General features: G+C 39.7%; 4 protein-coding genes across 6 annotated transcripts in view; all 4 read right to left on the reverse strand.

Moving 5' to 3' along the window:
* kmt2ba (lysine (K)-specific methyltransferase 2Ba) overlaps positions 1–2,964 on the reverse strand; it is a 34,380-nt gene extending 31,416 nt beyond the window's left edge. For both annotated transcript variants that reach the window (XM_074614561.1, XM_074614560.1), the window contains exon 1: positions 2,500–2,964. In XM_074614561.1, the coding sequence (XP_074470662.1) occupies positions 2,500–2,826 (327 nt within the window). In that variant the 5' untranslated portion in view covers positions 2,827–2,964. The remainder of the gene's footprint in view (positions 1–2,499) is intronic.
* A 1,308-nt stretch (positions 2,965–4,272) lies between these two features.
* Positions 4,273–7,930, reverse strand: LOC141754559 (uncharacterized). Its single transcript, XM_074613692.1, has 5 exons — positions 7,822–7,930; positions 6,496–6,612; positions 6,232–6,347; positions 5,618–5,761; positions 4,273–5,517 (listed from the first exon to the last, which is right to left on the reverse strand). Exons 2-5 carry the CDS (start codon positions 6,593–6,595, stop codon positions 4,843–4,845), a joined length of 1,035 nt encoding a protein of 344 aa, XP_074469793.1. The 5' UTR covers positions 6,596–6,612; positions 7,822–7,930; the 3' UTR covers positions 4,273–4,842.
* A 757-nt stretch (positions 7,931–8,687) lies between these two features.
* On the reverse strand, positions 8,688–14,875 carry ndufv1 (NADH:ubiquinone oxidoreductase core subunit V1). 2 transcript variants are annotated; one of them, XM_074613175.1, is made up of 11 exons: positions 14,732–14,875; positions 12,903–13,012; positions 12,732–12,814; positions 12,344–12,514; positions 11,740–11,923; positions 11,282–11,471; positions 10,878–11,090; positions 10,460–10,626; positions 10,286–10,367; positions 9,448–9,593; positions 8,688–8,954 (listed from the first exon to the last, which is right to left on the reverse strand). In XM_074613175.1, exons 2-11 carry the CDS (start codon positions 13,005–13,007, stop codon positions 8,868–8,870), a joined length of 1,428 nt encoding a protein of 475 aa, XP_074469276.1. In that variant the 5' UTR covers positions 13,008–13,012; positions 14,732–14,875; the 3' UTR covers positions 8,688–8,867. The 2 variants fall into 2 exon arrangements, with proteins under 2 accessions (XP_074469276.1, XP_074469274.1); XM_074613173.1 differs by lacking the exon at positions 14,732–14,875 and adding an exon at positions 14,560–14,617.
* A 1,243-nt stretch (positions 14,876–16,118) lies between these two features.
* Positions 16,119–26,960, reverse strand: hcn3 (hyperpolarization activated cyclic nucleotide-gated potassium channel 3). Its single transcript, XM_074613172.1, has 7 exons — positions 25,916–26,960; positions 20,588–21,017; positions 20,335–20,496; positions 19,642–19,860; positions 18,959–19,105; positions 18,601–18,841; positions 16,119–17,560 (listed from the first exon to the last, which is right to left on the reverse strand). The coding sequence occupies exons 1-7, from the start codon at positions 26,392–26,394 to the stop codon at positions 17,358–17,360; spliced, it is 1,881 nt and encodes a 626-aa protein (XP_074469273.1). The 5' UTR covers positions 26,395–26,960; the 3' UTR covers positions 16,119–17,357.
* Between the last annotated feature and the right edge of the window lie 846 nt (positions 26,961–27,806).

Genomic DNA, 27,806 nt, shown 5'->3' on the forward strand with positions numbered 1-27,806 from the left:
CCTGATTGTTTTCAATTTTCCCTGTGGTATCGAAAATGGTATCAAATATTGATATTTTTCAAGGTAATGTATCAAAATTAGAAATTGCATTATCATGACAAGCCTAACCTTGGCTACATCACTCCAATACTGTGAAGATTTCATCCTCAGTGCCCCTGGACCCGCTCATTTATTGTATTGTTTATTTAGCAGGGACAATGCACAATGCAAAGGCTATATTGTACCAGATATAGCTAAAAGCTCATTTTCATCTGTAGTCCCTGGGCGGAGGGCACTAGTGATGTGCAGGTAACAGAGATAAACAATCAGTTGTAGTAAATCATAACCTTACACTTTGTAAAAAGACATAATAAAACACCATACAAATAACTAATAAGCAAGACCGAAAAAATAACAGCCACCCCAAAACAAATAGAAACAGAAGAACAATACTAAATTTCCACTAGGGCACAGACAATCAGCAATCCCAATAACACCATTAAAACCAGACAATTCATCAGTACAATAAATTTCCAACTAGACACTCAGTACAGATACTGGCCACACACACTCTTAGCTCAATGACTACAGACCTAACTGGCTTTTAATCTCAATTAAAAATGTTTAAAAGTTAATACATGTCAGTCAACAAGACTTGACTTCAGCAGGTGGAATGGCACTTTGCAATAACTCATTTTTCACTGGAATAGCTGCCCTCTTTACATCAAATAAATAAATAAATAAAACAGAGAACCCTGCACTTTCCTTAAAATAAACTGACCTTGTAAATTCAAGTAAAGAAGTTAGGAAAAGAAGGGAGATGCATCATGGGAGTGATGATTGTTTGTAAACATATACTTTGCTAAATTTATAGAAAGGCATTGGACAAAAAAATAAAAAAAATAAATCAGTGTGTGGTCCAAATACAGCTTTTTTTTCTGATTGAAACATCAAGGTAATGTTGCATCCATCACACACTCAAAACAGCGAGCCATCAGCTGACAGCTCCAATGTGGAGAGTGTGATCCTCCGCGTTAGCAGCCAGCTACGTTTTTACTACGACAAGATTATCAGCCTGCACAGTGTGGGAAGTTCAACTCCAACAAAAGACATCTTCTGGTATCCACAACAAAACACATTCATTAGCATACCGCCAAAGTTTCTGCCTAATGGTCTTTTCATGCAAACACACTGATCTCTGAATGTATGGCTGTTTGCAACTTCAAAACCAGACAATTAACTATTAATATCTGCAGAAGAAATAAGACAAAAATATTCACCCATCATGCAATCTGAAGCTTAACTTTCCTTAGAATAAACTGACCTTGTAAATTCAAGTAAAAAATTGGGAAAAGAAGGGAGATGCATGATGGCAGTGATGATTGTTTGTAAACATACACAATGCAAAATTAGTTTATAGAAAGGCACTGGACAAAAAAAATCCAAATACAGCTTTTTTCTGATTAAAACATCTAGGTAACGTTGCATCACTTGCTCAAAACAGCAAGATCATCAGCTGACAGCTCCAACGTGGAGAGAGTGATCCTCCACGTTAACAGCAGCTACGTTTTAACTACGACAAGATTATCAGCCTGCACAGTGTGGGAAGTTCAACTCCAACAAAAGACATCTTCTGGTATCCAACAACAAAACGCATTCACGATGGTTATCATACCGCCAAAGTTACCGCCTAATGGTCTTTTCATGCAAACACACTGATGGTGATGGACGCTGATCTATCTGAATGTATGGCTGTTTGCAACTTCAAAACAAGACAATTAACTATTAATATCTGCAGAAGCAATAAGACTAAACATATTCACCCATCAACCAATCTGAAGCTTAACTTTCCTTAAAATAAACTGAGATGCATGATGGGATTGATGATTATTTGTAAACATATACTATGCAAAATTAGTTTATAGAAAGAAAAATCAGTGTGTGGTCCAAATACAGCATCACACACTCAAAAACAGCGAGCCATCAGCTGACAGCTCCAACGTGGAGAGTGTGATCCTCCACGTTAGCAGCCAGCTACGTTTTAACTACGACAACATTATCAGCCTGTGTGTGTGTCATGCACAGTGTGGGAAGTTCAACTCATGGGGGATGAATAAACAAAAGACATCTCCTGGTATCCACAACAAAACGATGGTTATCATACCGCCAAAGTTTCCGCCTTAATGGTCTTTTCATGCAAACACACTGACATCTTGAATGCATGGCTGTTGCAACTTCAAAAACAGACATTTAACTATTAATATCTGCAGAAGCAATAAGACTAAATATTCACCCATCAACCAATCTGCAGCTTAACGTCAGGCTGCAGGAACACAGCTAGCTACAATACCTATTATGTTGTTCGCTAGCCAAGTTAGCTCAACGTTAGCTTCAAATACTTCCAGTTAGTAACAAACAAATTCATCTAAATGTGGTTTAATTTGAGCAAACTGAGTTAATGTGTCACATTATATTGTTCCCCATCTATCTAGACATGTTAACAGTTATCTTCTTACTAACCTCCTCGCTGTCGCTGGAGGTGCAGAAGCCGACATCTCTCTGCCTCCTGTGCTTCTCCGCCACCCCGAGCAGACGCAGCAGCGCCGGGTCTTCGCTCAACGCGAGGCCGATGTTGACGGGCCTCGGCCCTTCGGCGGCGGTTGATGATCTCGATCTATCCCCGTCATCCGAGAACAACCTTCCGCGTTTGGTGCGTTTCTCCGACCGTAGTCTGCTGCTGCTGCGAGCCGTGCTGGGCCGACCCGGGAAGCGAGCTTTGGCCGGCAGTTGGGTGGTGCTCAAACCCGGAGATGATGATGATAATCCGCCTCCGACCGATGCCGCCATTATTTTACTACTACAACAACAGCAGCGACGGCGAGCTGGCAGTAGAGCAGCGCGGAGCGGAGCGGAGCAGCGTCACGACAGAGAAACTACAGAGAAACTACAGCAGCGATGTGAAACACAGAGCCAAGATGGACTGCGACGAGGCAAAGGCGCGAGATAGAAAGGAAACCACAGGTGCATCATGGGAAAACGAACTTCTCCGCCCTAGGACGACCCCTGTTCGACGCTGGGCGACTTCGCTTGTGTACACGGATGGATGGAGGGATGGATAGATCCCACTTCTCAGCATTTTGTATTTACTTATTTGCACTGTGTTTTTTTGTTATATATTGCACGTCTTAATGCAAATATTTGTACATATTTCATATTTCTTATATTCAAATTGTCTTATCTTTAATTGTAGTACTTACTTATATATATATATATATATATATATATATATATATATATATATAAACATATATAAATATATATATATATATATATATTTTTTTATACATAGATTGTGTTTATATTGTAGCATTATGTATCATTTATTTTTAATTTTTTTACATTTATCTATGTTTATACAACTAAATAATTAGTAAAAGTAGCAATACTTAGTCCTGTATGCAAAATCAAAGAAGTCTGCAGCAAAATATAATTAAAGTAAGCTTTTTTAAATTTATTATTTTTAATTTCCTTATCTTTTTGGTCCTTTCCTTTTTCCTTATTTTTTGTATATGTTTCGTTTATGTTTCTATCGGATTTAATTAATTTATATGTATACATTCATGTATACATGTAATTGTTTATTCAATTAATTCTGCTTATTTAATGGTGCAGTAATATTGTTATAGGGATGGGGGGGGTATAATTTGTTTATACAATATTTCTGTGATTTTATTGGATTTTGTACAGAATACCAATAAAAAGACTTTGAACCAAAAAAAAATAAGCTACTAATTATGCAGAATATAGTACCCTGTTGGTGTTGTATTATTATAATATAGCTATTTCGAACTTCTTTATGTACTGGGTATTTAAATAATAAAATATATTAAAAAATAAAGCTCCAAAATTACTATTTTTATGCTAAGTTACTCTAAATCATAGGTATGACATAATTAGAAACCTACATATATTCAGCTGATGGTGTCTCATAAGCAGGATACGACTTCATTAATAACATATATGTATCTTACAACTTTCATAATTATAATAACTATACCAGTGGATGGTACTAATTCTGACTGAGTCAAAAAATGTGATTAAGTTTCCCAAAATCAATTTATTTTTTAGAATAAACCTCTCTAAAAACATTTATTTTTAACATCTACAGTTTCCACAGAAACTGAAAATTGTCTCTAGACTCCACCCACCACTGGCTGCACAGGTAAAGGAGACAGCACCTACATAGGGCTTTACATTTTCCTCTCATTCAGCCATTCAAACAGACACCACAGAAACGTTAAGTATTGTTTAATGCAACAACTATTTACTTTTGGAAAGAAAAAAAAAAAACAACTCGCAGATTACATTATTAAAGTCCCTTAGTACAGAATCCTATACACTGGCCCATTTATCAGATTTTGGATTTCATGATGTTTAAGACTTACTTTCTCCATGTAACTGTCACCCTTATGTGTACATCCTGAAAATACAAAACATCCCCACACTTGAGGGAGAATTAGCTAGTTAGTCTACATGAATAAAAACATTCCAGGTACAATAGAGGTAATATGGATAGCAAAAAGGGCCTTGTGGCATGAGCTTATAGTGGACATAAAGCATAATTATGTACAGATCGGTACAGAGTACTACTCACAAGTGTGGGATGTCTTTCTAAAAGCAATTGAAAAATGGCATTCCAGAAACAACCTCCATTATTCATGTGTTGCATAACCTTGCTTCAAAAACTCGGACCCTAAAATATCCACATAAAAATCTTCCTACACTAAACAGAATATGTTGTGAAACACTGACAATCATTTCACTGAATGATGCAGGATGAAGTTACAGTCTTTTCCCCTTATATTATCTTTTTTCTGCTGCCTCCTCTCCTTCAGTGTGGGTGTTCTGGTGGATCTTTAGGGTGCTCTCTCGTGCAAAGCACTTTCCACAGGTGGGGCAGTTGTATCCAGAGTGGTGCTCCTTGGCCATGTGTGCTTTGAGCTGCTCAGACCGAGCGTAGCTCTCATCGCACTCTGTGCATGCATGAGCATTGCGAGGGGTAGGCCCGTGTGCCTCCCTCTTGTGTGCCCGCAGGGCTGTCACAGAAGGGAATATGAGGTCACAATTTGTTTCGGAACAGGGGATCTTGAGCTCCGGCTGCAGCTCACTGGAGGGGCAACCCTCTGTTGTAGAGTCATTGTATTCTTCTTCCTCTTCTTGTTTGATCTTCTTCATCTCAGCCATCCCTCCTTGAGCTGCGTTCTTGGGTTTCCGGCCACGCTTTTTGCCTTGCGGCTTAACGTCACAGTTTATATCATTGGCAAATCTCTCCTGGTGCTGCAGAAGCTCTTCTTCTGTCTGGAAACCACGACTACATTTGCAGCATTGGTAGGTGTTGAGGTCATCAGCCACTAGGGGGGCTTCGGGGTGCACTGCGATGCGATGGTTGCGAAGGCGTGCAGCACTGGGGAAGAAAGCGCCACAGTCCTGGCAGGGACACCGTCGTTCTATGCACTCATTTCGTCTGTGTTTGTTCAGCTGCAAGACATTTAACATTCATCATAAACAATAAACAATTATTTTATCAGTTCCCAAGCACAAAAAAAACAGGGTAACATTTAGCCTGCTGCGCCCTCACCTCGCTGAAGGTAAAGAAGTTTTTCTGGCAGTAAACACAAACGAAGGGCTTCTCCTCTGTGCTGTGGGTGGCCTGGTGCTGGGTGAGCTCCTCAGAATACTGGAAGCTCTTGTCACACTTATAGCAAATGAAGACTGTATTAGTCTGCAAAATAATGAGCACAAAATTAGTTAAAAATATGAAATCCTAACTCAAGGCATTATTCACAGATTTTTTTTTAAAGAAGAATGAAAGGTGTTTACAATAGTCAACTGATGAATCTTAAAAAAAAAAAATCGCAGATATTTTCAAACCAAAGTACATCTTCACTTTCATTCAAAATTGTAGCATTATGTAAATAATTTATTTATATTTTCTTACATTTCTTTATGTTTATACAACAGCAACTGTAATGCCCCAATTTACCCCCGGGGATCACTTAATATTTCTGATTCTGATTATCTAATTCTTTCAAAACAAAATTCTCAAATATTGATCCTGGCCACAAAAATAATTATTACATAATTTATGGACCAAATGATAAATGGACAAAACAATCTGCAGATTAATCAATAATGAAATCAATTGAAGCAATAAAAAAAATCAACCCTATTACACATGAATTGCTTCCCTACCTGCTGCAGGAGCTGCTTGTACTGGTCCCGGTGACTCTTCCTCATGTGTCTCTCCTTGGCTTTGGAGTTACAGAAGGTGATGAAGCACTGAAAACACTGCAGACTCTCATGCTGATCTGCATCACAATGCAAGTGGTTTGATGATTAGTTTCAACGTAATATAGCAGGAATAGATATAATATATACTGTGATTATTGTCAAATGAGACTAGAATTAGGTTAACAGCATCACATGGTGTATGAACATATATACATGTTAGCTTACATGACTGCAGAGGGGCGACCACAGGCTCAGGCTTCACCTCCGTTGAAGCGGCTCTCTTCTCACCCCCAACAATGACCTGTTCTATCTTCACCACTTCCATGCTGATGGTTTCAGACACTACTCAGCCACATGGAGATAAGATAACATAAGATATTCCTTTATTAGTCCCGCAGTGGGGGAATTTGTAGTGTACAGCAGCAAAGGGGATAGTGCAAAAAAACAAGATGCATCAGCTAACACAGCAAAAACGAGCTAAACAAAGTGTAACAAAATATGAACCATTTAAATAGAAGGAAGTATAAAAATAGGAGCAGTTAAAGAGGGACACAAATACCCCACACCTCACCTCCATACCATTATTGACACACAGTACACCTGAACTGAATGGACTGTAATGCTGTGCAATATGCTGCCTTCTGTGTAATTGTCTAAAATATATTATTTATTTTTTTTAAATATTTTTTATGAGAGTTACAAGTTCTTTTAACATGGTCATGGAGCATATATACTGTATATTTGTATTCTGGGGGTATCGTTCCTATGCTAGTTTAGTTTATTTATTGACTACACTGAGGGCGTTTTATATTTTAATAATTTATTTATTTATTGTGTTGAGTTGAATGTGATACTTATTTTGTACTGTAATTACCTTGTGCCTTTTCTACCTTTTTGTTTTTCTTTTCTTAAAGCTGAGTCGGTGTAAACTGCTCAGAATTCCAATGTACTTAGGTGCAAATGGCAAATAAAACTCTTGAATCTTGAATTTTGAAATGTATATACAGTATTGACAATAAACAGACTATTAAAAAAATTGCACATGTGGAAAATGATATTGCACAGTGAGCTGTAACACAGGAACACATTGTTGTTGTTGCAGACACACTGAACATGCATCATAACTGTGATGTTAGCAGGAGATGACTGCAGTAAAGCTAGTGGTATATTAACCCGCGGGATGTTTCTTATAAATAATATAAAGATTGGAGATTGAAAACAATTTTTCTAAAAATGAATATACACAGTATGAGAGTCTGAATTTGTATTTTACTTCTGGCACACTAGTGATGTAATAAAGACAGAATAAACCTAATAAACGCTAGGCCTGAGCTAACGTTGGTTGACAACGGTCGTCAAGCACACAGCTACAATTGAAAGCTTTACACCACTATAGTGTGTATTTTAACATTATTTTCAATCGTGTTCTCGTGTGCTTTACTTTCGTGTTGTACCTGTGTACTTTATAAACGTGCACGTATGTGATAAATCGTGATTAATTTTGAATGAAGCCTTTTGTAAACAGTTCAGAAGAAGGCATCCATTTCTTACCGCACGAAACGTCCGCCGAAATGAAGCCGCGGTGAATGTTCTGCCCACGTCACGTGATATGGGATCACGGAGCTATCGCGAGATTATGGAAATGCGGGTTTTATATGGAATGTACCACTGCGTTGTTTGTGGAGTGGCTCTTATCATTTAGTCCTTCAGGGCACATTTACCTTCTAATCTAAAGTTTCAAAGGTGAAACCATGCTTTTAAATCATTTGGTAACTATAAAGACTGAAACTACGGACTGTTTCCTCGTAACAAAACAAAAAAAGGTGTTAAGACATGACATATTTTGTTAAGTCTGTTTATTGTCAATACTGTATATACTGCTCCTATTTTTATACTTCCTTCTATTTAAATGGTTCATATTTTGTTTCACTTTGTTTAGCTCTTTTTTTTTTACTGTGTTAGTTGATGCATCTTTTTTTCGCACTATTGCTGCTGTACACTGCAAATTTCGGACTAAACTGCGGGACTAATAAAGGAATATCTTATCTTATATGTCAACAATAGACAATAGCATCTTTATACAATTTTTTTTGTATAAATTTATTGTATTTATTTTTTCCATAACTGTTTACCCCTGTATTAAACATTCTGCTAATGAATGTTTACTGCATGCTATTAATGAATTAATAATAATATAATAATAATTATTATAAATAATAATTAATTCATAAACATTGAACAAATGTTGGTAGAGAAGAAAAAAATGCAGTTCTTCATTTTTAGTGAAATTATTAAAAACAAATATTAAACTGAAACTATTCAATGGGAAAATATGAACAAAATTATTATTGTTTCTTTCCACAATTTTCTACAAGTAAAACACACAGTGAGCCAAAACAACAAAGTGAAAAGTAAAGTTTCAGGTTCATAGAATTTTATTGGTATTTTCACCAGACAAGGCAGAACATCAAATGTAAAACTTGATGATGAGGTGATAAAACGGCACATTATCGCTTTAAATAATTTTGTCAATGACACAAGCACGGGATAGGGGCAAATGAGGCAGAAGAACAAGTTCAAGGAGTGAGAGGAGCCATTTAAACCCTGGCCTGCTGCTGCTGCTGCTGCTGCTGGTGTTCAGCAATTCGGCTTTCCATCACAGGCCTGAAGTGCCTGATCAATCCCTGAGAACACAGAAAAGAGAAAACAGAGGAAAATAGGACAATTAGTATAGCAGAAGAATAAGTGGATGTACTACAAACAGTATGTCTGTGTATATTTACAAAAAACAGGGAAAGTGTTAATTATAAAAATGAAAGACACAGGAGAAAGGACCTTGAGTATTTTTTGAGGCTATGGTTTGTGGTCTGGAGTTTACTCCTCGAGGCTACACCTAGCTAAATCTAATGCAATCCAATACAACAGCCCGGCAATAAATCTTTCCTTTATGAAACATATTAAATTTAGTTTTTGCTACTCTGTCGGAGCCCTGTTGATTGAATTCTATAGTAATATTTGTCACAAAATAATGGAAACTTCAATGTTATGCAATAAAATTTAACAGCAACACAAACTGCAGCCTGCAAAATGCAAAACTCATTCATTTCCCAGAGTCCCACATTCATTCTTCCAATGACCCCGTTAGTATGCAAATGCATTATGACAACACGTGTTTACCTGCACTGGCCATGCTGCACCATCTCCCAGGGCACAGATAGTGTGTCCCTCAATCTGCTTACTGAGCTCCCAAATCATGTCGATCTCTGATGGCTTTGCATCGCCTTTCACAAAACGCCACATCATGTTATTCATCCAGTCCACTCCTACAGAAAAAAATGAAAGGGTCAATTTAGTTTGTTAGAGGTATTACAAGACACTGAAAAGCCCAATGTGCGTAATGTTAAAGGAGGAATATGTAGGACCGACAACTAATGTTAAAACAGGTAACAGCAGTCCAAATTCAAAACATTGGCCTCTCCACTCCTCTGGTGTGACTGATAGCAGTTAGCATCACCGCGTTAGCCTCTGGCCAGTAGAAGTTGGAATCACTTCACCGGCTTTGTTTCTCAAATACTCGCTTCCTTGATAACCCATCTGCACACGGACCACAGAGAGATGTGCCAAGGCTTTTTAGGTTGGGTATCAGAATGAGAATGAGGGTAGCATCAAACATTAACGTTATCTCTGTTGATCCAGTTTGTTTGCTGGCTTCCATGGCAACAGAAGGCTGTGTTTGCGTGCCAATTTGTTTCATATGTGGCAACTGGTGTGGAAGCGGGCAGTGGACGGGATCACACCGGCCAAAACAAAAACAGACGTTCCGGACCAGAAAGGAAATTTCAAAGGGGAACATACTGGCTGTAGCATTGTTGTCGGAGAAGCCAGTATTTCAATTTAGTATGTTACCTTAATCTCGGATGACATATCGTGGTCATTTTATGATTTATTATAGTAAATATAATACATATTGGTCCTTTAAGGTTGGCGCACAAAATGACAGTGAAGTGGCACTTACCTTCTCTGCAGGGTGTGCACTGGCCGCAGCTCTCATGCTTGTAGAACTCGATCAGACGGGCGATGGCTCTGATAATGTCAGTCTGCAAAAAAAACAATGCATCCACAAATGTAACGGATGTTTTGATGATTTCTATATACGTAACAAATTATGCAGCAGAGGCGACAAACTTACAGATTTGTCCATGACGATGATTGCAGCTGTGCCCAGGCCAGTCTGAGCCTGGAGGAGGCCGTCGAAGTCCATCAGCACCTCTTCGCATACATTCTTGGGAATAAGGGGTGTTGAGGAGCCACCGGGGATTACACACAGCAGGTTATCCCAACCGCCACGCACTCCACCTACCAGACGGATGTTCGTTTCAATTTTAAAAAACTGCATTCACTTAGGGTGCGCTTATGTTAAGCCATCTTAATCTTTCCGGTCCATGACCCCCTCGGAGCAGATAAACAAATGATGCATGCAAGTTTCTTCCACTCACAGCAGCTCAGTCTTTGAGACCCAAGATGGTATTATTAACTCAAAAACATTTTCTCAATAATAAGAGTCAGGTTAGATACATCTTGTGACACATTCTTAGCGTGATATGTACCTGCGTGCCTCTCAATGAGGTCTTTCAGAGGGACGGACATCTCCTCCTCTACGGTGCAGGGGTGGTTAACGTGGCCAGAGATGTTGAAGAGCTTTGTGCCAGAGTTTCTCTCTCTGCCAAAGCCCAGAAACCACGAGCCGCCACGACGACAGATGGTGGGCGCCACAGCTACGGTCTCCACATTGGCAACGGTTGTTGGGCAACCAAACACACCTTTAAAATAGAAGCGGAAGTGAGGTTGATATGTCAGTACCAGCAGTAGTTTTCTGAGTTCAGATCATAATAACTAATAGGGTGGAGAAAATGTGGCCAATGTGAGAATGCACTGTGGGATAAAAGCTAAGGACTAATAAGATTAATATTTTTTTCCCATATTTTATCCCCCTCTGTGCACCGGAACTCACCCACATCAGCAGGAAATGGGGGCTTCAGACGGGGCTTCCCCTGCTTTCCCTCCAGGGACTCGATAAGAGCGGTCTCCTCTCCACAGATGTACGCTCCGGCACCACGCATCACAAACACATCAAAGTCATAACCGGTGCCACAGGAGTCTCTCCCAATGAGCCCAGCAGCATAGGCCTCATTGATAGCCACCTAAGAGCAGATATTGAAAATATAATGCTTTAACAGGTTGAATTATATTACTATTAATTATTAGTAACACTCAGTCCTTAAGCTTGTATTTAGTGATTTTATAGTGAATTGTGTGAATGTTACCGGCATGTTTTTTCTTTTAAGATCTGGAACATTTGTAAATTTTGTACGTCTTCCCATTTTTTCATAAATTGAATTGGATCATCCTTGAGACAACGTACAATCATTTCAAAGTCTATATGTCAGGTTTCATTCTGTCCATTATCACCTGCAGGTTGGACGACTCGTTGTAGAACTCTCCTCTGATGTAGATATAAGCAGCACGCGCCCCCATGGCCCTCCCAGCCACCAGGCAGCCCTCCACCAGCTTGTGGGGGTCATTCCGCATAATCTCCCTGTCCTTACAGGTGCCAGGTTCTCCCTCGTCTGCGTTCACCACCAGATACTTTGGCCTGAAGCAAGAAGTTAGAACTGGGTTAAACAGGGTAGAGCAAACTTCATTTTGATCGACCATGTGAATGAATATAAAGTGAATTAATTTAGAAACTGCATACTCAGACTTTAATGGGATAGAATGAAAATTAAAAATATACTTGCTACCTTTTAGAGACGTTGATTTAAATATCAAGCTAATTGATATGTAAAGATTAGATTCATCACTTCCAATGTGCTAAGAAGATTATTATCTAAAATCATGTTGAGAAACTAGTGCAAATACTTTGGACCAAATTAAGGAAGATGGACTGTTCACTCTTCACTGTTGGTTTAGACTGTATAAGACATTTGTGTCTTTTCAAAAGAATCTGGTAAAATGATAGGAGAATATCAAGGAAAAAAAAGAGCAGAAGTGTGTGCATCTGTCTGTCACTGACCTGCCATCGCTGGGCTTGTTCATGAAACTCCACTTCATGCCAGTAGGGAAACCAGCTCCACCTCTCCCACGCAGGCCAGAACCTTTAACTTCATTGAGGATCCAGTCGACTCCCTTCAAAAGGATCTCCTTAGTTTTGTACCAGTCGCCACGCCTCATTGCCCCCTTCAGCCTGAAGCACAAATATGAGCAGGTGAGGATTGTGTTCTTTTTTTCTCTCTAGACATTATTGATCAAGTTTTAATCCGACAAAGATTCTTGTCAGTTCATAAACATGCATAAGTGGAATTCTTCTCTTTACTGCTCAGCACATTCTTTTGTATTGTGTGAGGATCCATCAAATCAAATCAATATGGATATTATATTTTAGAATTACACATGGGTATTACCTCCAGTCATGGCGGCCATAAAGGTTTGTGAAAATTCGGTCCTCATCTGCCAAAGGCCCAAATGTTGTTTTCTTAGGAGCACTCTGGGGAAATGAGACAAGCACATAATCAGCGTTTAACCCTATTTTCATAATTAAAATTGTATTTTTTTCCAAAATACAGGCCAGGTACCTGTGCTGTGCTGTTGAATCGGGTGATAGCGGTCACTCCACCCTGACTGACAGCAGCTGGAGCACGGGCCACCGCACACACCACTGCTCGAGAGAGGGACAGCATCCTTCCTGCACGGAGGAGAGACCATAACACGACAAGTCAAACAGATAGTTTAGGTTACTTTCGTTTAACAAGAAATGTCGGACAATCAGAGTTAGGGCTGCAACTAAAGATTATCATTAGCAATTAATTTGCTGATTATTTTTGACGATCACATTTTTCAAGAGCCCAAGGTGACATTTTCAAATGTCTTGTTTTGCCCGATCTATAGTCCAAAAGCCAAAGGTATTCAGTTTACAATGATATAAAACAAAGAAAAGCAGAAAACCCTCACATTCGAGAGGTTGGAACCAGAGAATGTTTGACAGCGTTGCTTAAAAAAATTACTTAAGCTATTACTTTATTATCAAAGTAGTTGCTAATCAATTTTTAACGAATTGTTGCAGCTCTATTCACAAAATAATTTTCAAACACAGCACAGTATATGTTCCCCTTGTATTCCTAGAAGTTTAAGCAGAAAATAATCACACTGTGGGATTATTTATAATATCATGCATCTTCTACACCAAAAATGACTAAAAAAAAATATTTCTCTCAGTGGATAGGACATTAAAGTACTTGAAACTTGAGCTGAAAACAGCCCAGTGGACTCATCAAAAAGAGCACCAACAAATCAATCCAATAAGTGTTATTCCATAACTAGACAGATTACTCTTATATATTTTGATGGCCCTAACAACTAACAACAACGCACATATATATATACAATAAATATATATAATGAGAAGTTTAATAGACATCGACAAGAATGAATGTTTGTTGAACCGTTACAAACATTCAACTCGTAACATAAAGCTATCATAAGGACAGTGCAATATGTCAAATTGGGACGGTGCAATATGTTGCATCTGTGTAATATTGGGCTATTGTCTGTACCATGTACCTGCCATGGTGTGTGTGATAGTATGTGCCATTATGTACGTGGACTGTGTATGTGTTGAAACATCTGTTTCTGTGAAACTGTTTCCCTGTCTTGTGCTGAATCGTTTATTATTGTTGTTGATGCTGTTTTAATTTAGTGTTTGTAACTGCAGTCGGACGGAATCCAGGAAAAATTTACCCACGGGGACAATAAAGTATATCTTATCTTAATACATATTAGTTCTAATACCTAAATCATGCTTCAATTTGCTGCAAAAATCAACCTTTTCTCATAACTCTCACACGAATATTTTCAAACCATGAAACAGCATCAAAACAAGAGACATTGAGTGAAAACAGACACTGGTTCTATTTCAGCAGCAGCATTTCATCATAACACTATAAAGGTCATTGTTTGGTGGCCACTGATTGATATTTAAATGAACAACAGGGATCTTGTGTAACTTGTGATGTGGTGTTGTTATGTCAGAGGTATTGAGAGTTAGTTAGCTAACGAAGGTGAAGGCGAGCACCAGCAATGCTATCAATCCTAACACTATGAGCTGTAATATTATACATCAACACAGTTAATTATGGATAAATACTCTTTTAAGTGTTAAGAGCACACACTGACCCCCATGCTCTTACAGCTAGCTACTGCTAGCCAGCTAAGCTAAGTTAGCTAACGGTTAACCTTGTAATGTCAGAATAAAAGCAGCAGATTCATGACGTAACATCCAGATATCACACCGACAATACGTTAAATTAACTCGTGAGCACCAGCTTGTAACACCAGCTGCATTAAAAGCAGTCAAATGATGAATAGTTTTGATGTAAGTTAGTAAACAACCAGTTCTTCTTCTTACCTTCTCTGCGACCTGAGTTTATGAAACACTGACAGGAAGTTAGATGTTCAGACCGGATGTTGTCATCAAGAACTCAGCTGTGGAGCTGCTTATTTAAAAGTTCTGGTTGCACAACATGCTGACCATCATGAACCGCCCTCTTTCTATTTTATAACATCATCATAACAACAGTCTACCCTCACTAAATTCATAGAATTAAATTTTTTTTTTAATTCTTATTTTATTCTAACGTTTGAGCTATTCTTTTGTTATTATACTGCACCAACAAAACCAAAGCAAATTCCTAGTAGTGTATACCTCTTACACCTGGCAATAAACACGATTCTGATTCTGATTCTGATTCTAAAAGTCAGTGTGTATGTGTGTGTGCGTTTTACTTACCTGAGTACTTCCATATTATTTTATATTTATTTTATTTAACCTTTATTTAAAGGGACTATTTGTAACTTTCAGAAATGCTTCTTAACAGCGACACCTGTGGCCGTGAAATCAACGAAAGTCAGCGTCGGGCTCGCGCTTGCTCGCTCTCAATATACCTGAACGAGCATCACTCAAAACAGTGAGGCGACACAAGTCAGCTAAAACCACAATATCACTCTATATTTCAGCTGCTTGGCGGTAATGTTAGCTGACCAGACGGAGGTCTCTCCATGAACATGATTTAGATCTGATCCTAGTGTTGGCTTTTCCTGCCTAAGTGCAGGCTGAAGCAGCGGGGCTCTCCAGCGTGTCTCCCTGCTCTCTCCGCCCGCAGCCGGAGAGAGCAGAGGAGACACCGTAAATCTCTGTAGAGCTCCGTCACTTCACAAGACACGGAAAACCTCTGTTGGTCGGGAGGAGCTGCAGCAGTTATTTCTGCACAAACGTCCACTAGATATTCTCAGAGCTAAACTAACTCTTCTGCAGTGTGTAGTGAGCGCGCGTTCACGTCTAGAGGTGGAGCAAGCTGAGCTGTCTGAGTGAAGGCGAGCAGGCAGAGGAGGAGGGTACAGCGGCTACACGCGAACGCGCATATGCGAGCGCGCATGTGTGCCGACCCGCTACATTTATGCGCGTACAAAGTTACAAATAGTCCCTTTAACCAGGTTAGTCCCATTGAGATTAAGAACCTCTTTTCCAAGGGAGACCTGGCCAAGACGGTCAGCAGCAAGAACACAACGTTGCAGACACAGACACAAATAGAGATAAAATACAATTCACAATCACTAAAAGCACAAAAAAAAATTGCATTAAAAGAGAACTATCTAAAGACAAATGCTGATATACTGCCTATCCCCACTTTAAGTAAAAGATCAGTGTGTGTGTGTGGGTGTGGGTGTGTGGGTACGTGTGTGCTCATAGGCAGAAAAAAAAAAAAAATAACATCTTTGCAACAAACTGCTTAGGCAAAAATAAATTTTTTATTCATTTTTATAAGGGTAGAAATATTCGTATTTACATGACATCATAAGTATGAGGATCATTCATCAAACAGTTAAAATAATGAAAAAGGACAGCATTGTGGTTAAAATAGAACAAATTCATGTGATTATTGAATTCTTACAGTATGTTACTGTAAAATAGATGACATTTCACATTTTTTCTGCATCAAATTTGTCTGGAAAAAATACACTATATCAATCAATACAGTAATAATAGCTCATAAGAGATGGTTTTTTTTGCCAATAAGCAGTTCAAATTAATCAGTTTTTTGAGACATTAAGTTCTTCATTATTATCTGCTAATTAACCTACTTTATTTTCATAAATTTTAAAAAATATATATGTTTGCAAATGAATTGCCTGCAGAAAAACTGGAAAGTGAGTAATTTAAGTCCATGAGTGGAAAGAAAAATCACAGATAATAATTTTGGACACTTAATTGTAGCGATGCAAAGATGCAAATGTAAATGTTTTTTAGATTACCTCTTCAAGTGTGAGTAGTATGAAATGTGGAATTGTAAACAGTGATCTATAACTGTGTACATTCTGTCTCTGTACAGTTAGAGTTATTACATCACAGCAGCTTATCCTCAGTGAACAATGGTATTAAACCGTGACTTGATGCAACCTACAGACCTGAGTGACCATTAGAATCAGCGCTTCTGTACATACAGTATAGCCGTATGATGCGTTGCCAGCTGGTGCTCCTGCGCTCCAATGAGTGATGTGATGGATAATGAAACTGCAGCATCAGAAAGCATACAGACAACTAAAAATGATTCTTAAACAGTATTTACATTTGGAAAAGCTAGCATTTGCCATTAGTAAAAAGCACATGTATCACCAAAAATGTAAGTTGCTGAAAAAACTATTCAAAAATAGTGATTATTTTCTCAACCGTTTGTAAATTACACAGTGGATCTAACATGAAATGTGTACAAAGATCTAACACAAAAATTATCATATAGCTTATTGAGACCCAAGTAACAAAATGAAATCAACTGAAGGTGCAATATGTGCAGCAATAATGTGTTAATAAATAAAACTGAGGGTCTCCATCAGGTTGTTCATCACTGAGCACTAAAGTAAACAGCAATCAGTAAAATTTACATCGAAGGTTGCTTTGTTATGTGGTCAAGTTCAGTCAAAGCGTGACAAATATCCTCCACATTTCTGGCAGGAGTTTGTCTCTGTTGAGGAACAGATCATTCAGTTGGGGGAGGCACATAACTGGGTCTGCGAGCCACCCGGCCCAGACGGTCCACAGCCACGCTCTCAAACGCCCTCCTCATCAGAGGATGCTCCTCCAGGACCTCGTTGAAACTGTCCACACTCAGGGAGTAAAGGCGACAGTAGGTGTCGGCCTTCACTGTGGCTGTGCGTCGTCCTTGGGTTAGCAGGCAGATCTCTGAACCGAGGAACAGAGAGTCAGTTTAACCTTTGAAGCAATAGTTCGATGCATTGGAAAATACGTTATTTTGTGTTTCAAGAGTTAAATCAGATGATTGAAACAACTTTCATGTCTGTACATGTCTGCTGCATTTTCCATAAAAAAAACAAATAAATAATGGACAGTCAGGTTAGCTGTTTCCAGTCTTTGTGCTAAGCTGTGCTAATCGGCTGCTGACCCTATATCTTCATATTTTGAATATAGATACATACGAGTTTTATCAATCTTCTTTGCAAGAAAGTGAATACACTTTTCTCCCAAAATGTTGAACTATTTAGTCTTCCAAGAAAGTAAACTAAATATTGTTAGTTTTGAGACTGTTGATTGAACAAAACAACCAATTTGAAGGCGCCAACTTGGGTTTTGGGAAATTGTGATTTTCTTTTTTTTTCACAATTTTTTAAAAACATTTTTCACACAAGTTAATTGCGAAAATTATTCTCCAATTAATCGATTATCAAAACAATTGGCAGTTGCAATCTTAGATACAGTGCAGTGTGGACAATAAGATGACATACAGATGAGCCATACATTTGGGACACTAATTGTAGCTGCAATCTTCTCTCTGTCCGGTAAACCACATTACCACTACTGTTACAGTCTGTATTGAAAATATGCTTGACGCAAAATGAATCTTCAGAGGCAGTAACTCAGGTTTACTCAGAACAAAAAATAAAGTTTTAAGATTCACCTCAACTAGTGCTCAACTTGTCAAAAAACTGTCTTGCTCCACTGACTGATTAACCTTAACTGAGAGCTATTGGCTATAACGTAGTCAGTAACATAATTAAAGGAGCATTTCAAAATTTTTGATACAAGTCATTAAACACATCTTATCTTCTTAGTACGGCTCTTACACTAATAATTGCAGAGAAATTGAAAAGGGATCAGCAGCAGTTTTAACAACACAAGAGGAAACACAACAACAGAACTTCTTCTATAACTTTCTGATTTGATGGGGAGCTGTTAGAAGGTTGAATGATTTACAAATGATTTACCTCCAAAATATGCCCCATCGCTGAGCGTAATCTCTTTACTGCCACGCGGGATGACGGTGACGGTGCCGTGCTGGATGAAGTACATTTTTCGACCCAGCGTTCCTTCTCGTATAACCAAGTCTCCAGGTTGGAAGACTTCGAAACGCAGCTTGGTCAGGATCACTGTTACAAAATGAGGGTCGGTGTTGGCGAACAGCGGCATGTTGGCTACGAGCCCACGGCAGTTATAGCTGACAATCTCCTGCATGAAGAAAGAGAAGAGAGAAGACATTAAGATCAGTGATACCGAGAAATCTCTACCATACCATGTTATCGGTTTATTACTTAAGTCAAATGGCAGGTTTAACGAATAACACACCTCCTTCAGCGGATCACTGAGCTCTCCGAGGATGCTGTCCTCATCGAACATCTTGCCTTGGAATCGCTGCTCGTAATAATCGTGGATCCTCTGCCTTACATCCGCCGGCAGTTTATGGAACGACATGTACTGCTCCACTTGCTTATACTGAAAACATTTGCACAAAACACATGGAGATTTGACCTTCATGAGGACACAATTGAAATTGCACAGAGCTGATGTCAGATGTCACGTTTAGTCACATGTTCTACCATGTGTTTGCACATTAATCACGCATTTATCTATTATTTGTTTTGCAGTTTTTTTTCCAGTTGTAAGTGGATTACAAACTAATTTGTAATGGGCATTAGCGAACAGTGATCCAAAACAAAGGTGCCGCTATTGTTCTATCATCACTGCTGCTTTATCTTGTGAAAATCCCCTGGCAGAGGTCACAGTAAGGCCACAAAATCCATTACATAATACACATATTCTCTAGGCATTTGGCACTGTTTCCACGAATACGAGTACGAGTACGAGCAAGTAATGATATAAAACATGGCTGTGATATTAAACCTTGCAGCCAGAATCACATTAGCGTCCACGTGAAGCTCCTGGGACATATTGTTCACTAAACGACTGAAGCCGTAGGTCAAAAATGTTTTAGTTTGTTGATCTTTTCCAGTCAGTGCGGAGGTGATTACCTTCTCTTGATACTGGCGATGTGATGCATCCAAGGACTGGACCAGGTTAGTTGCATGACCGAGGAACATGGCGTAGCAGGTGGCCCCCACGACCATACTGATCATGGTGAGCCAAACGCCAGTCAAGCCTTCTGGTGGGTGGGCGCCGTATCCTATACACAGCATGTGACTCATGGCCATGAACAGGGCGTAGGAATACTGTAGGTGCCATGTGGTATTCTGTAGGATGGAGAAAAAACAAGGGGAGAGGACGCAGTGATGTCATGAGAATATATACTTTATGACCATAGTTAAATTGGCTGAAAGAGGCCAAATGAATGCAGCATAAGTGAAGTTTTTGCTAACATTATTTTACAAGCTAAAGGTCTCCTAATAATTACAAGAAGTTTCCTGGAATTAATGTAATTTGGTGTTAATTATAAGGAAAATTGGGAAAAACACTTATTCACTTTCTTGCCAAGAGTTAGATGAGAAGATTGATGCCACTCTATACTATGAGAGTGGTATCATTCTTCTCATTTAACTCTAAGCAAGAAAGCAAAGAGGCGCATTTCACACAATGTCAAAAAATTCTAAATATTTTTTTCAGTAAAAACCCATTTCCCCTATAATTAGGAAGTACATTTTTCCAGGTTTAAATGTATCATAAGACATGCAGTAGGCCTATGTACGTATTAATAGATATGTACTCACCACCATGTTATTTTTGGCCACCCAGCAGTCTGGGGGGAAGTCTTGCAGCATAGGCACCATGAAGGTCAGGCAGCCGTCCCAGTGGCACAACAGCAGCATCATGCCAATCAGGTTGACTATACGCACCGCAGCGCTGGCCAGGTCATAAGTCATGTGGAAAATCTGAGAGAGAGAAAAGTTGGACAAGTGTTGAATTTCTGATGTGTACCGTTCTGTGTGTCATTGTGAGCTTTGTCTCTCGTCCTTCCTTTACCTCTTCCCACTGGTGAATGTAGCGGATGAGGCGAGACAGTCTGAGAAGACGCAGCAGACTGAGGATCTTGGTGAAGCGGACGATGCGGAGGGCGCGGGCGGTGCGGTACACGTCAGTCGAATCGTGCAGGGACTCCAGGTCGACGATGAGGAAGATGTAGTCGACGGGGATGGAAGAGATGAAGTCCACCATGAACCAGGTGCGGAGGTAGTGCATGCGGATTTCTTTGGGGTTCAGGATGATTTCGCTGTCCTCGTCCGGGATGCCCGTGCGGAAATTGAAAACCAGGTCCATGAGGAAGAGAGTGTCAGACAGGACGTTGAAGGTGATCCAGGGCCCGGTGTTCTGGTCTTCAAAGAAGGTGATGCCCCAGGGTAAAATCACCAGATTGCTCATCATCAACAGGAGCATCACGAGGTCCCAGTAAAACCTGGACGGAACAGGAGTGGTGGAAGGTTGAGGTTGTGCAGATGTAAAGCTGTGAGCATTTTATGTACAACTAAACCCCAAACCTTTCATCCACTATTGCTATACAGAGATACAGATACATCCAGTATCCAGATATCCAGTACTCACAGGTCAATTCTTTGTCAGAGTAAACAACTCTGAGTGCACATTAAAAATTAACTTTTTGCTCCTTATGAATAAAATAATGAGGGTTCTGTTAACAACTGACCTTACAAGTTGAGGTTTTTGCTCCTCATTTAAGCGCTTAAGGCAGTCAAGTTCACACTCAATGTAGTTATGAAGAAATTCTGCTTAAAACAAGGAGGTACAGCAGAGAGTTGATTTTGGTTAAACTAAACATACACTGAGACTAAAGGTGCTCAATATGAAATTCAGAGCATATCTATAAGGTGCTGCAGGAATGAGTCCTAAAACCTGGAAATGAGTTATCATTTTTGCACTTCTGGTTTGTCTGGAAGTCAAAGTGTTTTTTTTTAATGGGTTTCTAGTTAGATGTTTGAAATAAAGTCTGTGGTTAACACAAGCTGAAGAGATTTTAACATTTTGTTCTACAATATAAAATACGTCAGTGAATGTCCCACTCATGAATTTTGAAGCTTTTACGTGTCCTAAAAAAGTTGGTTGTTAACAAGTGGCTAAATGAGACTACAAAACGTCATCATACTGACTCGTCCACCTTTACAGCCTCGTTGTGTATACTCACGCTCATGCGACCGCAGTGTAATTTGTTTATAGCATAACATTAGCTTTTTACTGCTGGCGATTGCATCCACGCTTCAAAAATCATAAAAGTGGTGTTCATTGGTGGCGATTATCTTGCTGAACAAAACGTGTAAGTATCATACACATTTGTTTGTCACAGAGCTTATTTTCTACACTAAACCAAAATCCAATGTAAAAATCCCATTGGCTTTTTGTCGAGGGAACCGGGGCGATGCTAACTTCCTGGTTGGACACAAAAATATGTCATCCCTGCAGCACTCTTTTGCTTCCACACGGCTCTCAACATGGCGACGGATGAGCCGTCTAATAGTGAATAGTTGTTTGCCGCTATATTAATGCTCTGGATATTGTATCAAGAACCCTTCAATTGTTCTCACATTTATTAATAAATGATCATATTCAAAGAAAATCTGAGGGAAATTAACAAAATAAACTATCAAATATTATATTTATATCCAAGTCTGTCTTTTACAGGCTAACAGAAATGCACTGCTGCGTAAAATTAGAAGACTCAAAAGCAAAGAATAAAAAAATATAGTGTACAAATGGTAAGATTTATGAGTGATACATAATTGTGCAAGCTTTACGAACAAATCAAACACATTACAAACATACTGTGAACACAGGAAGCTCTTACTGGCTCATACCTGTACAGTAAGTGTTCTTGGTTTAGACATGTGTGTAAGGATATGAGTGAATCCTGGTAATAATGCTGGTTGTCAAGTTAATCGTGCAAGCCGAACTTCTTTGGGTTGAATTCAGGAAGAGGCCCCAGGAGCTTTGCTGAGGTTAAAGGCCTTAGCCCTGCAGGCAGCACGAGGCTTATGGTGAAATCTGTTCACATAATGAGTGAATTAATTGTAATGGAGTCTATTGGTGTCACCCAGACTGCGTTTTTATTGCTGCAGCTGCCCCAGTGTGTCTTTATATCATACGGTATTCACTAAATGGAGACACACCAGTGACATACAGTAAGGTCAATTACATGCTTTACAGGTGTGAATGCATAATAGAGTGTGAACAGGGTGTTCCTGAAAAACAGAGCATTGCTCTCAGCGGTCTAAACCGTTTAAAAAGACACTGAAAGTTAATTTCAATGTAAATAAATACTTTCTAATTATTTCGAATGATTTGTTTTCTTACATGAGGAGATTGACACCGACATGAGAGTGGCGTTGATCGTCTAATCTATAATACTATAAGGAAGAGAGCGGATAAGCCCAAAGCTACTCCTTTAAGTCAGAGAATTTGAAACAACTACCAAGGTCAAGTGAAGTCATCCAATCTACAGTGTGCCATCCAGGGAATGACCCATTTCACAATGACCCTTCCTCTCATAACAAGCTCCTGTCACAGGAGGAACCCAATCTCATAAAAAATGAATGGCGTTTACCTCACCGGGTCGGGCTCTATATGAAGACAATGAATAAAAAGACAAACGTCACTGCCACCGAAAATGTGTGATACGCAGACGGCTGCTTTCAGGATGTTGAAGCCCAGATGTCTGCGCTGCACACAGCTGCACTCATTCCTGTCTGCTTCATGCCATACAAGTCCCATTTTCCTATAAGTCTCCAGTGTCTAGTTATACACCACGGGTACACGGTTTTGGGTTTCCTCACAGATTGTTTCCATCATGTGTCAATCACTTTGGGTCTCTCTCTCTCTACCTCTCCTGCTCTCAGTCTCTCTTTCATTACAGACAGAGGCACGGTAGCAGAATATGAACCAGACTATTTTTGTTTACCGTCACTCATCAGTGATCACAGTATGAACCCTGTGAGAAAATGACCTTCTTCCTTAGCCAGTCAGAGCGGAGAGATGCAGGAACTGATAGATTAGTTCCTCATTCTCGTTCACGTTTATCCCTCAATCAATCTCTCGCGTCCGTGTCCTTTGTGTCTACACGCTGGTTTACATGACTACTTATCATCTCCTCTCATGTTGCAGCAGATTAGTGGTTGCTTGCTACTAATAACTCCACCAAAGACTCTGGACGTCATTATGGCTGCTTGCATGAAGTAGTGCTTAAGTATGAGTGAGAAGCAGAGTTAATTCTGCTATATGAAAACCTTTTAGACATAAATAAACGGCGGGAGCGGAACAGGAATAGGAATGTGGTTTTATAGCATTTTATGTCGAATGTAAGTCCAAGATTGAATCCGCCTATAAAGTAAGTTTAGTTTATATCTTTTTATAGCAACAAAAGTTATAAATAGGTTACATATCTGCTGTTAAGATAAACGACTATCTGCTATTTTTCTGTCTTTTTAGCCATGCTAGTGGCGTGGCTGTAGGCTGTAGGGATAGACAATGACGGTCCAGACTGAGAATATATCAACAACTATAATATGGACTGCCATTGAAGTTGGTACAGACATTCATGTTCTTCAGTGGATGAATCCTAATGACTTTTGGTGATCCCTTGACTTTTCCCCTAGTGCCACCATGACATGAGTGAAATGTCTCAACAACTATTGGATGGATCGTCATTAAAGTTCCTGAATCCTCTTACATTGGTCCAGCTGCACCATCAGATTAAAATTTCAATCTACTACTACTTTGATTTATGTTGAAATACCTGCAGAACTAAAGGCATTCCCATCAGCCTCAGCTGCACATTGTGTTTAGTGCTAATTAGCAAATGTTAGCATGCTAACACGCTTAACTCAGACAAAACATTAAAGGGGAACACCGACTAAATTAATAATTCCAATATGTTATTTCCACGTCCGAGGAAGGTTCAATCACTATTTGTGAACGTGAGCTACTCTCTCTCGAAGCCAGAAACCAGAGAAGTCTCAAACTTGTGATGTCATAGGGTATAAAGTCTGGAGCTGCTCCATAGACAATGAATGGGAGACTGATTTTATGGACCCACAGAACGTTTGCTTTCTTTTTTATACCCAAATGAGCTTTATTCTATTGTAGCTTTGTAAAGGTTATGAAACAGAAAATGTTCCCATATACTCAGATCATTCTTCTGGGTGCTCTCAGTGTCATCTAGAACATCTCTCCCCATTCATTTTCTATGGAGCAGCTCCACATTTTATACTATTATACTATTATTATATATTTCTGGACTGTCTTAGACCGTAGGAATAACATGTTTGCATTCAGCTCGCTTGCATCTTGTGCTCAGAACAATCTAAGTTTGAACATACAGCTCCATGACAACTGAGCAAACTCCATCTGATGTGACATCGTCGACAGCTCCGGTGCAAGCGAGTTAAGTGGACTTTAAGTTCAGAAGAACCTTCGTTGCATGGCATTAGACTTATTTACCAATTTTAAATTGGACTTAAAACACAAAATTAAACCAGCTATCCAACCTTAACCACTAAACAGCAAACCGTGCTATTCCAACTCATCCATTAAAAAGGGGAAGTTGGAGCATAAGGTTTAAGGAGAACAGGCCTTCAGTAATCCCCCCCTCAGCTGTCTGTGTATTATTGCATAATAGAGCAAGATTGGAATTATAGGGATTCTTATGGGCAATAATCCCTCTGCACGGGTTTATCCTCTCTGTCTGGCATAGCCCTGATGTTTAAAAATTGTTTAAATTTGATGCCGGCTATTATTAGTGACCGCACAGACTGACTGCTTGGGGGCATCGCTGCTAAGATGTCGCTCAGCCCCAAAAGCTGAATTATCTGACAAATCCTCCTAAAGCGAAGCCAAACTAGAGCAACAAAAATATTGGATTTTTTTCAGATGGAATACATTGGATCAGTTAAACTAACAGGATCAATGAATGCAGTTCCCCTCTCGTCATAAACAGGGAGAAAGGGAGTTACCAGCGGTATCATTAATCCAGATGATCTTGTCCTATATACTGTATCACTAATCAAATCCCTTCATCGCCTTATCATGTGCGAGGGGACCATGACATCAGCTGCTGTACTGCAGCCTGCCCTTGGAAAAATTGGATCTGAGCTCCGTCACAGGCTTTGGTTGGATGTAAACTGGATGCTTTCAAGGGAAGTTTATGAAAGATTAATGACGAATTGGGGGAATCTTGTGTTGGCAAAAGGTCACTGACTTGTGTTTTGACCCATTTGTAGGGTCCCACAAAACAGCACTGAAATTAAGAGGAAACTGAGGTTAGGAAACTTCTGAAGATGACCTCATCATTACCTGAAGTCACTGTAGGGGTGGATGATCCACACTCCATAGCTCTGGACCCTGGCCTGCTCAGCAGCAACGCCCTTATGGCTGCCAAACATGCGCAGGGAGAACTTGTTGACCCCTGGCTGCAGCAAGGACCCAAACTTCCTACTGAAGTAAAAGACATGGCTCGGTGAGGGTACTGTGTCTTCGCCTCCTTCGCCCTCCTCGTTGGTGTCATGCACACCATCTGGATCCGCCGTGTAGTCGTCATTGTGGGTCTGGACCAAGGAGAAGAGCGTCTTGGTCACATCGGCCCTCTTCTCTCCCTTTGGTGAGGGGGTACCAGGTGGGGTGGTCCTCTGGGAGCCACTTCTCCATCTGGAGAAGCGGAGGCTGCTCCAGCTGCAGTGCCTGGACGTCTCTGGTTTGTGAGCCGGGCTCTCACTGACGTTCCTCTGGTCATCTGTGCTCCTGGAGAGGCTGGTCATTTTCATCATACCTTGCATTTTTTAAAGTGGGCAAAGCAAAGAGGTGCTCTGTCTGTTGTCTCTGAGGATTTGGCTTGCAGGGGCCTGATTGTAAAAGTTCACTTACTAATAAAGTTCTCTGCAGCTACCATTTTCATTTCATGCATTCTTTTAGTGCTAACTTCTTTTACAAAAAATCCTGAAACACTTTTAAGAAAGATGTAAAAATAAAATACCATGCAGCTACTGTAGTTTAAAAAATATATAATAAAGCAGCAACTAAAAGACACCAAGAAGGTCACTTTTACCACATGCACACAAGTCTCAAAATCTCATATAATAGAAATAATGGATTTCCCCACAAGAGTTCTCACAATATAAATCCATAAAAAGTTCCAGCGTCCTTTAAAAAAAGTCCTTTCCTGTGCGGTGATGGATGAAGCCTCCGACCAAGTAAGGATAGAAACTTCAGCCTCAGATGTGATTGTGTCTGTCCGCCTTTGTTTGACCATGAGAGGACGGACGCAAATTGACAGAGAGGGCTCAGTAGCCTTCAATAATCGGCTTGTTGGCATAACAGCGTCCACTCACCTCTCTCCTCCTCCTCCTCCTCCTCCTCCTCTCTCTTCCTCTCTCCTCCTCCTCCTCCTCGTCTGGTTGCGCAGCCAGGACTGGGTCCAGCCTCCAGCCTCCAGGTCAGCAGCAACATAATAAATACAGTAAATTACTCAATTCCGGTCATCCCTGTTCAAGAGAGAAAACCACCACACTCGATATTCATTTGATAGGAGACGCACTGTGTAATACAACATGAGGTTAACTTTATCCTTTTTATGTAAAATTATTCATTATTTTTCATTTATCAACACCAGAGTGCAACCACCTCATCTTTGACAGCTTACACTTTCTTGGCTAATATAAATTTGCTATTAAAACCACCTTCCAAAAGTCCTTATTTTTTTAATTTAAGAGTTTTATAGAAAAAATAATTAGTAATAATTAATAATTAGCCTATACTGTACAAAAAAAGTGCCTTCTAGGGTGCCCTTCCAGCGGAGAAAACATGACGCAGTGCCCTCTAGAGTGCCTTTAAATGAAGAATACATGTTAAATGCCATCTAGGGTGTCTTTCAAGTGGAGAAAACATGAGAGAAAACATGTTAAATGCCATCTAGGGTGCCACTTCCAGCAGAGAAAACATGAAGAAAACATGTTAAACTGCCATCTAGTGTGCCTTTCCAGCGGAGAAAACATGACGCAGTGCCCTCTAGAGTGCCCTTAAATGAAGAATACATGTTAAATGCCATCTAGGGTGCCCTTCCAGCAGAGAAAACATGAAGAAAACATGTTAAACTGCCATCTAGTGTGCCTTTCCAGCGGAGAAAACATGACGCAGTGCCCTCTAGAGTGCCCTTAAATCAAGAAAACATGTTAAACACCATCTAGGGTGC

The sequence above is a fragment of the Sebastes fasciatus genome, chromosome 17, assembly GCF_043250625.1.
Source record: "Sebastes fasciatus isolate fSebFas1 chromosome 17, fSebFas1.pri, whole genome shotgun sequence".
NCBI lineage: Eukaryota > Metazoa > Chordata > Actinopteri > Perciformes > Sebastidae > Sebastes > Sebastes fasciatus.